Raw genomic sequence first — 13,638 nt, 5'->3', positions numbered from 1 at the left:
CTGTCATGCTAAATGTCCAAAAGATTTTAAGCATTGGCCCACCATGTGCAAAGGCAGTATGAGCTATAAGGTTTGATTTTGCTGCGGTAGGCCCGGCTGATTTCGAATCCTTGCTTCTTTTTGCCTCCATGCCTTTGTTTCATAAATAGCATGAGGATTTTTACACTCATCCCATGTGTTTTGGTTCAGGTGCCATTATTTTTCCCCAGTAAAGGAGTCACACAGGTGTGTGCCGGTGACTTATGTCATCTCTACCTTCGCCAGCATGATGCGGGTCTTCGCTACATCCAGCGGTGTCGTGACTGCAGCCGCAACCCCACCTGAGCAGGCAAAAAACAAATAAGACGTTAAGGACTGTACAGTTCCCACAACCTCTGCCAAGTCATTTTCAGTCTAGATGTTTATATATAAACTACATCAAACGCATAAGGGGTCATTCTACTTCCTACTAGAAAAAAAGGTTCTCATGTTCTGTGACTATTTTTTTTTTTTTTCTCGTAATATTTTTTTTTCTAACCAGGCTGCAATTATATCCTAAACAGGCATTAATGATAAGGCGGAACCCCTTTTCCCCCCAACCATACTATATACAGTATCTCACAAAAGTGAGTACACCCCTCACATTTTTGTAAATATTTTATTATATCTTTTCATGTGACAACACTGAAGAAATGACATTTTGCTACAATGTAAAGTAGTGAGTGTACAGCTTGTATAAATTTGCTGTCCCTTCAAAATAACTCAACACACAGCCATTCATGTCCAAACCGCAAAAAAAGGGAGTACACCCCTAAATGTCCAAATTGGGCCCAAAGTGTCAATATTTTGGGTGGCCACCATTATTTTCCAGCACTGCCTTAACCCTCTTGGGCATGGAGTTCACCAGAGCTTCACAGGTTGCCACTGGAGTCCTCTTCCACTCCTCCATGACAACATCTCGAAGCTGGTGGATGTTAGAGACCTTGCGCTCCTCCCCCTTTCATTTGAGGATGCTCCACAGATGCTCAATAGGGTTTAGGTCTGGAGACATACTTGGCCAGTCCATCACCTTTACCCTGAGCTTCTTTAGCAAGGCAGTGGTCATCTTGGACGTGTGTTTGGGGTCGTTATGTTGGAATACTGCCTTGGGGCCCAGTCTCCGAAGGGAGGGGATCATGCTCTGCGTCAGTATGTCACAGTACAAGTTGGCATTCATGGTTCCCTCAATGAACTGTGGCACCCCAGTGCCAGCAGCACTCATGCAGTCCCAGACCATGACACTTCCACCACCAAGCTTGAATGTAGGCAAGACACACTTGTCTTTGTACTCCTCACCTGGATGCCGCCACACGTTTGACACCATCTGAACCAAATAAGTTTATCTGGGGTGAGAGCCATGCAGACCAATTTGATACAGTGTGCGGCGTATGGTCTGAGCACTGACTGGCTGACCCCCCACCCCTTCAATCTCTGCAGCAATGCTGGCAGTGCTCATATGTCTATTTCCCAAAGACAACCTCTGGATATGACGCTGAGCACATGCACTCATCAACCTCTTTGTCAATCATGTTCTGAGTGGCACCTGCCCTGTTAAACCGCTGTATGGTCTTGGCCACCGTGCTGCAGCTCAGTTTCAGGGTCTGGGGAATCTTCTTATAGCCTAGGCCATCTTTATGTAGAGCAACAATAATTTTTTTCAGCTCTTCAGAGAGTTCTTTGCCATGAGGTGCCATGTTGAACTTCCAGTAACCAGTATGAGAGAGTGGGAGCGATAACACCAAATTTAACACACCTGCTCCCCATTCTTACCAGACTCTGAGGTTGAGCACCCCACCCTCCCACACCTGTACTCTATCAGTGTCCATTGACTAGCAGATATAGGATGAGTCCCTCATAGTGCAGTCGCACATCTCTCCCAGTTAGGAGTAAGTATCTCCAAGGGTTTGAGAAGTTGGATTCATCCTTTTTTATATGGATAGTGTAGGACCCACTGATAATGGGGTACTTTGACGTAGTAGTGGTGGGCTTGAGCACGATATGGCCATATGGTGGGACTAAATCCCCATTTTTATTCATTCATTGATTGCCTTTATATTTGATAGTCATTTCTTTTGCATGTGTGCGCTTTTTTGTAAATATGCATGTCTCTTGGTCTATAGCTGCACCAGCTTTAAAAATGCATGTTCAGGGTGTGCTCCCCCAGCTCCTTTTTGTTTGTAATGCTCCCCATTCACACCTGAGACCTTGTAACACTAACGAGTCACATGACACCAGGGAGGGAAAATGGCTAATTGTGCCAATTTGGACATTTTCACTTAGGGGTGTACTCACTTTTGTTGCCAGCGGTTAAGACATTAATGGCTGTGTTGAGTGTAGTTCCAGCCCACCAATTAAACTACAGATAATCTGATGGCTACATTTTACCTGAGCTGCAGAAACTATTAATATTTCCCATACTGCCCCTGATGCTCCCCTCTATTCTGCTGGATTTTTGAACAATTTTCAAGATAATTCATTGTGGCTGTCAGCATGCAATCCTGTATGAAGAACTAACTAGACCGCACAGTACAATAGTCAACCAGCAAAGAATGAGATGGCTGCATAATAAGTGAGTTGTAGAGAGTCATGCGATTCCTCACTAAAAAGCTCTTTCAGCTCTGATCCTGGATCCATCCATCAGCATCCGACTGAGATTGGACAGTGGTAAAATAATACAAACAAATAAATACAAACTGTATATGTTATAACAGGCTGTTGCTCTCCCGTGGATACAAAAAGAAAGAAAATTGCTTGATTTTGACTGTATTTATGGGGGAATCCCTGCCATGGAATTATTGTATTCTGACAGCGGGAGGTTTCCCAGCCATTAGAATACAATGATCATTGCAGGCAGCTATAGCCGCCGGCAGTGACCGCACAAAAAAAACCTGACAAGCTGGTTGTACTGATCTGTCATGACTGGCTTAAGGGTGGTAGAGTGGCTTTGTGGTTAGCACTTATGCTGGACAGCATTGGGGTCCTTGGTTCGAATTTTGACCAAGACACTATCTACATGGGGTTTGCCAGTACTCCCCCTGCTTTGATGGGTTTCCACCTGGTGGGATCTTTGGCTCTGATCTAAATTGGCACCAGTATGTATGTACAATTTGGCTATGCACGTGTTATCCAATTCTGCATGCGAGTCCCAATAATTGGTAATTGGGGAGGGTTAAGGATAGAACTGGTGACCCACCTTGAAATACAATTTATCAATACATTTCTATGGAAAGGGCTTTCAATCATATCAGGCATGAAGCCCAGAGAGTCAGATATGACTGAATGGATACATACATACATTCTGAATAATTTTTATTGATCCAACTACTACACTATATTGGCATTATCAGAAACATTGTCGGTATATGAAAAATAGTAACAGTTTGTGATTACTTTATTAGACTAATACTAGGAGACTGGTCGCTCTTTTCGATTGTTTGACACAGTAGCATATTTTCTTTTAGAATTGGTCTGTCCTCTAAATCAGCCTTTCTCAACCTTTTTAGCACAGATGAACCCTTGAATTATCTTTCCAGTCTCAGGAGAACCCCAGCTATGACTGTATCTACAACTCATGATAAAATAGTGTGATGGTCAGTGAAAAGAACATGGCTTACACTTGTGATCATTGGGAAGAATTACCCCCTTACAGGTAGCTAAATAGATCAATGGTACCAGTGGGATTTTTTCTGAGAGGCAGACAAAGTTAATTGCTCATGGAACCCCTAGCAACCTCTGGAGGAACCCTAGGGTTCCATGGAACCCTAGTCGAGAAACCCTGCTCTAAACAAATGCTGATACAGATACAATTTCTCCAAAATAACCACATCCAACAAAACCTTATTTTGATGAATACCTTGAAAATTAGCACTCTTTTTTGTTTCTAAAACCTTGCAAATGTTCCCGTCTGTGGAATTCTCATCAAATTGCAATATCTGCATTTGGCAAGGCTCCTTCCCTTTATCTTGGTGTATACCTTCTGAGCCAACAATGAGCAGATGGAAAAGTTCTGGGATGCTGGAGCTGTTCTGTCTACAAGAACATTCACAAACGACCAAACAATGCAGCTATTCTCATAGACATATTCCCTGTGAATTGACTGTGAAATGTCAGAGTTATGTTTAGCGTGTTGACTTCATGAACTCCTGTCACAAGGTTCTAAGAAGAGAGAAGGACGGTGGTAAAGGAGACAGGGGTCACCGTTTATTCAGCAGCTGTCCACCTGGCTTTGTATCCGCTAAGGAGACTATTACAGAGATTGTTACACCACAGGGTTTCCAAAACAATCCCATAGTTACTAGGACATCATCATGTGCACATAATGTATCTATCAAGACATTTATTAAAATTAGAGCAATTAAAGGTATGCTTAGAGAAAAATACTAAGACGTAAAATATATATAGGACACCATGCCTGCCTGCCCAGGGTGATCTACCTGGCTTTTTATGGACCAGGTCACCCATCTGCTGAAATCCCCCTGATTTGCTAGTCCTGGGAAAACCATCCTGTACAGGATTTTGAAGTGTAGTGGGCATTCCTAACCCAATCCACTTTACTGATACTTAAAGCCTCTTCCACACACGCAGCAGTGGAGGCAGATAGCAGAGGTTCAGGAGGCAATACTTTTATTTTTCCAGACATAGAAAGCTCTTGCATTGGCTCAAGGTCATGTTAGAGTCCCATTGACTTCAGAGGGTGAAGTAAACAGGCAGTGCTGCCTGTCAAACTCGACATCATAGGTTAAAACTGCCACACTGCAAATCCAGGCTCATAGCTATGTTAAAGTTCTACCATGTTCGTTTGGAGGTGACCAGTCAAGAAAGGATGCAGGGGGGGGGGGCAGTTGGAGAGCCTGATCTCGATCCAGTGATGTGCACGAGAGAAGAAGTTCTCTTTGCTCTCTTCCTCCTCATTGGCTCAGAGACAGCAGCAGGAGCCATTGCTGTTGTCAAATCAAAACCAGTGACGAGGGAGTGAGGGGCAGGGCCTTGTCCCGCTGTCTACGTCAATAAATGCAGTGGGGCAGGTGGAGAGCCTGATCTCGATCCAGTGATGTGCACGAGAGCAGAAGTTCTCTTTTCTCTCTTCCTCCTCATTGGCTCAGAGACAGCAGCAGGAGCCATTGCTGTTGTCAAATCAAAACCAGTGACGAGGGAGTGAGGGGCAGGGCCGTGTCCCGCTGTCTACGTCAATAAATGCAGACAGCGAGCTTGCAAGAGTGTCCCCATAGCAAGCTGCTTGCTTTGGAAGCACTCAGAAGGAAGGAGGAGCCAGGAGTACCGTCATGGGACCAGAGAAGAAGAGGATTGGGGCTGCTTTGAGCAAAACCATTGCACAGAGCAAGTATGACATTTGTTATATTAAAGAAAAAAGAATTACATTTAGAATCACTTTGGCCATAGATGGATTGAAAGTCAGAAAGTTCAGTCCATTTATGACAGTAATTGATAGGGAGAAGGCAATCTAAGGCCGGCCATACGCGCCTATAAATCAGCTTCTCTCGAATGGGAATGTTGGACATTTTTTATTTGATCAGCGCTGCAGCTCTGATCAGTGTATTCTGACAGCGGAGTACTAGCTTACCTCGTAGAGAAAATATACTTACCTTACTTCCTTCTTCCTCCCCTCGGCGGCCACGGCGATTCGTCACTTCCTGGCTTTTGCAATAATTCCTGGGAGCTGAACGTCATCGCTCCCAGGAATCAATGCGCCTGCAACGGCCCCGACGTCAGTTCCGGCGCACGCGCGTCATTCCCTTCTAAACAGCTTCTGGGCATGCCCAGAAGCTGTGGAGGGATGACGCGCGCGCACCGGAAGTGACGGCGGGGCCGGTGCAGTGCATCGTGGGACCGAAGAAGTTGGAAGAGAACACAGAAGAGGATCGCGCTGGCTTCAAGCTGCCCACACCTGAGATGGCAGCACTGGACAATACTTTTTCAAGGTAAGTATTTCTCCTAAAAGGTAAGTGCAACCCGGGACAGATCAGAGGCTAGCCATTGTGGAATGTACTAGCCCTGACTGTCCCGGGGGTATTTTTATTAAAAAAAAGTATTCCCAGGGTGGAACTCCGCTTTAAACAGCTGGTTGGCTGGTCTAAAAAAAGAAAACAAATGCAGCCTCCACATCTCAGAACTGGTAAGCCAATACATATTAAATTTTTGCTTTTGAGTGTACAGAACTCCTCTAGGTTGCCATATTGCTTTGATTTTTACAAAAAAGAACTTTAGCTGCAGATTGAAAAGGTTATGCTATACTATTTTTTTTTATTTACTATAATTATTGTCCACAGAAGTGGAGTTACCCTTTAAGCTAATTATTTCCCCGTATAGTAAATTAAAATTTATTTTAGTTTTTTCTTTGAGAGCTGTACACACATAAGGAAACAAGATAGCTAATGAATGCTATTTACAGAGTTGAGAATTTATGGCTCTGGCCAGTAAGATGAAATTTGTCGGAAAGGTGAGGTTTGGCTTTAAATAAACTTAGCATTAATCAGTGATGTCATATTTGTTGCTCCTCCACTGGCCAGATGATTGGTCCCCCGTTGCTGCTCTACACAGGAGGTTTGTCAGCCTGCAGGCACTGGCAGTGAATTTCTCCCAGTCTCCTGACAGCTGTTAATCTGCAGGGCTGTCAGAGCTGTCACCCAGCCTGTGAATCATGGCCTTTCTGCAGGAGTCATAGAAAGCCCTGAAGAGCAGCTGGGGGCAGACAGCTGCACAGTCCTCCACCAAGCCTGCACAAAGAAGCTCTCCCTCTCCCCTTCCTGCACATTACAGGCTCGGGTGACTGACAGCTCTTCTGTTTTCACCAACGCAAATTTGTCAAAAACAAATTGCTGTCTTTCAACCTCCAACACTTTTTTTTTTTTCTTTTCTTAACTCTAAATACCTTTTCTGGAGTGACCTCTGTGATACAAAACCAGAGGAGCGGTCACAGAAACATTGTTGGGTAAACAGGAACCTTGTTGGCTGACGTGGAACTGCAGGTCCCAGCATGCCTTGCTCCAAAACACAGCTGGGCCACTCAGTCATCAATAGCCATACTCAATGAAAAATGCACTCCAATGGTCCAACAACTTTTATAATTTTATATATATATATATATATATATATATATATATATATATATATATATATATATATATATATAGTACAGACCAAAAGTTTGGACACACCTTCTCATTCAAAGAGTTTTCTTTATTTTCATGACTATGAAAATTGTAGATTCACACTGAAGGCATCAAAACTATGAATTAACACATGTGGAATTATTATACATAACAAAAAAGTGTGAAACAACTGAAAATATGTCATATTCTAGGTTCTTCAAAGTAGCCACCTTTTGCTTTGATTACTGCTTTACACACTCTTGGCATTCTCTTGATGAGCTTCAAGAGGTTGTCACCTGAAATGATCTTCCAACAGTCTTGAAGGAGTTCCCAGAGATGCTTAGCACTTGTTGGCCCTTTTGCCTTCACTCTGCGGTCCATCTCACCCCAAACCATCTCGATTGGGTTCAGGTCCGGTGACTGTGGAGGCCAGGTCATCTGGCGCAGCACCCCATCACATATTCTTGGTTAAATAGCCCTTACACAGCCTGGAGGTGTGTTTGGGGTCATTGTCCTGTTGAAAAATAAATGATGGTCCAACTAAACGCAAACCGGATGGAATAGCATGCCGCTGCAAGATGCTGTGGTAGCCATGCTGGTTCTGTATGCCTTCAATTTTGAATAAATCCCAACAGTGTCACCAGCAAAGAACCCCCACACCATCACACCTCCTCCTCCATGCTTCACAGTGGGAACCAGGCATGTAGAGTCCATTCACCTTTTCTGTGTCGCACAAAGACACGGTGGTTGGAACCAAAAATCTCAAATTTGGATTCATCAGACCAAAACACAGATTTCCACTGGTCTAATGTCCATTCCTTGTGTTCTTTAGCCTAAACAAGTCTCTTCTGCCGCTCGTTTTCCTGTACTTAGCTGCTTTTTTCTTGCCATAATACAAATTCTAACCAGGGCTGTCTTTATTCTTGATTGGACTCTGGGCAAAAATTTTCTTGGGCCCTCTTGAATCCACTTATCAACTATTTGGGGGCTCAAGGGGCAGCTGCTTTGGGCCTCCCAACAATGACTAGACCCGGGGCAGCTGCCCCTTTTGCCCTGTGTTAAAGACAGCCCTGATTCGAACAGTCTATTCAGTAGGACTATCAGCTGTGTATCCACCTGACTTCTGCACAACACAACTGATGGTCCCAACCCCATTTATAAGGCAAAAGATCACACTTATTAAACCTGACAGGGCACACCTGTGAAGTGAAAACCATTTCAGGTGACTACCTCTTGAAGTGTGACTCTACAATTTTCATAGTCATGAAAATAAAGAAAACTCTTTGAATGAGAAGCTGTGTCCAAACTTTTGGTCTGTACTGTGTATATATATATATATATATATATATATATATATATATATATATATATATATATATATATATATATGAAAATACTTGACTCTTCTCCCAACTTTACCATCAAGATCAATAACACAACTATCAGTCCTTCTTGCTAGGGTGCTAGGTGTGATCCAGGACTCTGGCATTTCTTTCAGCCCCACATCCAAACTTGTCACCTTTAGGCCCTGTTCACACCTGACCGTGTTTCAGCTCGTAAAACGCTCATCTCTGAAATCTCAAAATGCCCAACAAGCAAAATCACATTCATTTCAATGGCCCACATTCATATTTGAGCGTTTTGTCGCCTGAAGCAAAACGCTTGAAACTCAAAAAAGTACATATTAAAGTTATTTTTTTTGCCAGATTACAAGCGTTTTTGCTAGATGTCAATGCCTTCCTCTAAACACCTGCCAAAGACACCTGAAAAAAAAGCCTGGAAAAAACACCCATAAAAAAAAAAAAAAGCCAGAAAAAAGCTCCCCCCCCCCCCCCCAAAAAAAAAAACGGTTGACAAAAGCTCATAAAAACACCTGAAAATGATACGCTCAGGTGAAATTGGAGCCTCAGCTCAGTACCAGTTCTAGAACTGCTTGCCACCCAGGACAATTTTGACACATTTCTCCTACATGTAAAATCATTTTTGCTAGAAAATTACTGAGAACCTCTAAATACTATATATATTTTTAGGCAGAGGCTCTGGAGAATAAAATAGTGGGTATTGCAATTTTTTATGTCAGATGGTATTTGTGTAATGGTTTTGAAAAAAAAAACAAAAAACACTTTAATGAATTTTAATGCACAAAAACACTATTAGGCCAAGCAAATAGATACCCAACATGTCACACTTTAAAAATGTGTACACCTCGTGGAATGGCGCCAAACTACGGTCCCTAAAAATCTCCATAGGTGACGGTTCAAAAGCCTTTACAGGCGACCAGTTTAGAGATACACAGTAGATCTGGAGCTAGAATTATTGCTGCCACTCAATGATGTTCATGGCAATACCTCATTTGTGCGGTGCAAACACTATTTACATATGCGTGCGGAATCTACATATCCGTTCGCCTTTGCGGCAAGCTTGGAGGGGCGATTTTCCTTTTTTTTTTTGTTATTTATTTTTAAAACAAATTTACTCTGCCTCTTTAATTTTTTTGATCACTTTTATTTCTATCACAAGGGATGGACAACATCCCCTGTGATAGCATAGGCACTGGCAGTGACAGGTATTCTTTACTGAGACATCTGGGGTCTATTAGTCCCTCAGATCTCTCCTGCGCCCTGATCAAACCAAGATTAGTACTGCGGGGGAAAGGGGGAAACGGGCCAGGACAGCAGATGGAAGGGGCACATGTGCCAAGACCAATCCCCCTGCAGTGCAGCTGGAGGGAGAAAGAGGAAGAGAAGCGGGCAGAAGAGAAACTGAAGTTGTAATAAGACAGTACAGTGGGTGCCTGGGCACCTCATTTGAACTGATAGCGCCCAGGCCCAGTACAGGGGGGCTGGCTGTACTGCCTTATCAGTGGCCCTGACACTTATTTTAGTGTCCAGCCACATAAGTAGTAGGTGTAAATGGACCCTTATAGAAGACGTACTAAACTGCTGCTCATAGATGAGAACCAGCCATATAGGAAAGAATGGGATTGCTACTTGTGATGCTGTTCAAAGCCTAAGTCAACACAAAAAATAAAAATTTGTTTAGTAAGGACTCATGCACATGGATGCATTCCTCCTTACAGCATTAAACAAACTGGTGTATTTTGGTGCCTGGGAGCTGCATACATCGACTTATAGACATGAATTATTATAGGCGGCTGTACGCGGATATGCACCACTACGTAAAGTGGCGTATGTGCAAAGATGTAAACCCCCAAAACTCAATTCGTCAATTTGTTTACAATGTAAAGAGGAATGTACCCGAGCCCAAAAATCTCTATGCACAATTCCCTATGTTTTATCTTTTCAGATGTGCTGTAAGTACAGAAAAATAACTTTTGATATACTAGATGCATAGTCTACTTCTACCTCCTCTTTTGACAGGACAACACAGGGCATTTTTGTCTCTGAATTCCTAACCAAGTGGTGTCAGCCCTGCCTACTTCATTTCTGATGGATAAGATGGATAACAAAGAACACAGACCTCACCACTTCTCCTCCCACCTCCTCATCATCCCCCATCCCCACAACCCCTCCTCCTCACCTCTCACCCCCCCCCCCATCCCCATAACTCCTCATAATATCCTCCGACCTCCTCATTCATATAACCCATCCTCACCCCCTCCCCCCACCACCATCTCCATTAGCCCTCCCTATCGCCTTCTCCCTCCACATCTCTTGATTGCCAAAACCCCCGCTCCTCATCCCCATAATCCCTTCCCATCTCCTTCCTCCTCCTCATCCCCATAATCCTTTCCCATCTCCTTCCTCCTTCTCATCTCTATAACCCCCCATCTCCTCCCCCCTCCTCATTCCATAACTCCTCCCCCCCCTCACCCCCATAAACCGTCCCCCTCCTCAACCCCATAACCCCTCCTTTTTTAGCCCCCCCCTCCTCAACCCCTCTCCCCCCCCAACCCCTCCTTTTCTCCATAACCCCTTCTGATCTCCTCCCCCTCCTCATCTCCATAAACCTTCCTCATTCCCATTAACCCTTTCCCATCTCCTCCCCCTCCTCATCTTAATACTCATCTCCTTCCCCTCTAATTCCCATAATCCCTACTCATCTTCATAACCCCTCCTCATTTCTAAAATCCCTTGTCGTCACAACTTCTACAAAGGGAGAAGCACATAGAGTTATCAGTATTCTTTGCACTTATAAAACCGATAACACTCTCAATGTATTTTTTTTTTTTTAGACCAAAAGGGAGCAAATAAGAAAAGTTGATTGTTAGGGTGTACATACACTTTAATGCAGGAAAATTCATGTTTTTTTACTGTGGGAAAACAAACAAGTGTGAATAAGCCCTCAGAAAAGTAGGGAAAGGATTGTGACCTCTGTCGGGTTTTTACTGTTTTCTATAGCTGTCTGCAAAAAAATTAGGTCTTCCCCCGTCGGGTAAGACTGTGTTGTGTAACAGAGCTGCGTAAATCTCAGAACTGGAAAAACAGGTAAAGCAAACCAGCTTCCTCGTAGGTATTTCATCTGTGTATTTAGCTATTCACCTGGAGTTCAGCTTTAAATATTAAGGAACATGCTGCACCATGCTGAGACTTGTAGTCCTCTGACAGCTGGTGGGCCACAAACGGCCCACAACTGCTCTGAACAAACCGTCTTTATGAAAGAATGCTGCATCGAATGAACTTAATACTGTTTCGCTTATTTCCCCCTCTCATGTGTGTCCCCCCCGCTTCCCCGGGTTAACATATAATCCTTTGCACCTGCAAAAGCTCCACAGACTGCAGACTGCCAAGAATCGAGCGTACGGCCCCGCTTCCATGACCAGAGATCCTGGAACGAGAAACAGAAGAGAAATAAAGAAAAAAAAAAAAAAAGGAAAGTCACTGAATGACTGAGATCATTTGCAATCCTTCACATTTTATGGATGGGAATTGATGTAAGAGGTCACGGGAAATTCTGCGGGTCAGCCTTGGGAAAGCTGGAACTCGCCAGCTGTTGTGGAACTACAACCCCCAGAATTCTCTGCCAGACTTCAAGGAACAACATCAGCATCTGGCATACAGCGTCTTAAAGGCACATTGTACATTTTTGGGTTATAATGGTTCTTCAAAAATAAGTCTATCATATGCATTGTGTGTAAAGGCTATAATAACACCTACAAGCTGGGAGACGCTAATGGCTCAGCATACAGATTTATTTTAAGTATTTGACGTCTTGATCTGAAAAAATGCATAAAGTGAATATGTTGAAACATTGGCCCTACTGTGTATGTATGTGAGTTAAGGACCTTAGATTGTAAGCTCCTTGAGGGCAGGGACTGATGTGAATGTACAATGTATATGTAAAGCGCTGCGTAAATTGACAGCGCTATATAAGTACCTGAAATAATAAATAAAAATAATATGTGAGGATAGAAAGATGGAGAAACTGCCACTGCCAAATTTGAAACTGCACATAACAGGGCTTAAAGCAGATCTTATTTTTTTGTAATCATCTTCCTTATTTTAACAAATCAAGTTCTCATCCTTTCCACACTCAGGCACTACACTCCATTTCATCCTCAGCCACACATCACAGGGCTGAATGACAGCCAGCACCATTTATACCCCTTGATGGAAGCCCTGGCTGTCATGGACACACCTCCTGGAGGTGGATCACCACTCCAGTCTGGGTTCATTATACTGCAGCACTGAAAGTCAACCCCCCCACCATTAAAGCTTAAAAACCCAGGTGCATGCAGCTATGCATGCTGATCTATAAACATCCTCCGGCTCTGTATACACCTCACAGGCGCGACGGAGCGTGCATGTTTCTTTGATCGTTCCCGTGTGTTGAGTTTAGAGTGCGGAGATTGGTGACGCAGAGCAAGCAGGAAAGTAGTCCTAACTTTAGTACTTTTAAATACTTTTCAATAAATAATTTGCCCACTACCAGACTTGCCAAATAACATATACGTAGATAAAGAATTAAGGCATGTACAGTATTTAAAGAATTGTAAAAAAATAGGTGTGGGAAGAAGGGACTGCGGGCAGAAAGTTGGAGTTGGCTTTAAGTCCTTCCCACCCAAGCCTGTCGTCCATTTAAAAAAGTCCTAACGCCAGGGGCAGGGACGGATTGGCTGATCACATAACCATTGATCGGCTGTCACACTGGTCACATTATCAAGATCACGTGCTACCAGAGACCAAGAACTGTCTTTGACAGCTTCATCACTATAAAACTCTGGTCCAACCGCATCTGGAGTATACTGTCCAGTTCTGATCGCCAGTCCTCAGGAGGGATTTGTTGGAGCTGGAGAGAGTCCAGAGAAGGGCAACTAAACTGATTAGGGGATTGGAGGACCTTAACTATGAAGAGCGTCTGCAATCGCTTGATTTATTCTCCCTGGAGAAGAGACGCCTGAGGGGGGACATGATAGCAATTTATAAATATCTCAATGGGGATCTAAGATTAGAAAAAAAGCTATTCAGTCCAAGGGAATGCATGAGGACTCGAGGGCATACATTGTGATTAGAGGAGAAACGTTTTAACCTCAGGCAACGTGGGGGGTTCT

General features: G+C 43.6%; 1 protein-coding gene across 1 annotated transcript in view; it reads right to left on the bottom strand.

Moving 5' to 3' along the window:
* SLC25A26 (solute carrier family 25 member 26) overlaps positions 1 to 13,638 on the bottom strand; it is a 243,915-nt gene that overhangs the window by 16,974 nt on the left and 213,303 nt on the right. The window contains exons 7-8 of the mRNA XM_082266005.1: positions 11,846 to 11,915; positions 256 to 320 (exon numbers count right to left, since the gene is read on the bottom strand). Coding sequence (XP_082122131.1) covers positions 256 to 320; positions 11,846 to 11,915 — 135 coding nt within the window. The remainder of the gene's footprint in view (positions 1 to 255; positions 321 to 11,845; positions 11,916 to 13,638) is intronic.

This window comes from Pelophylax lessonae (genome assembly GCF_965119305.1).
Source record: "Pelophylax lessonae genome assembly, chromosome: 8".
NCBI classification, from domain to species: Eukaryota; Metazoa; Chordata; class Amphibia; order Anura; family Ranidae; genus Pelophylax; species Pelophylax lessonae.
This window is presented reverse-complemented; position numbering and strand designations above follow the sequence as displayed.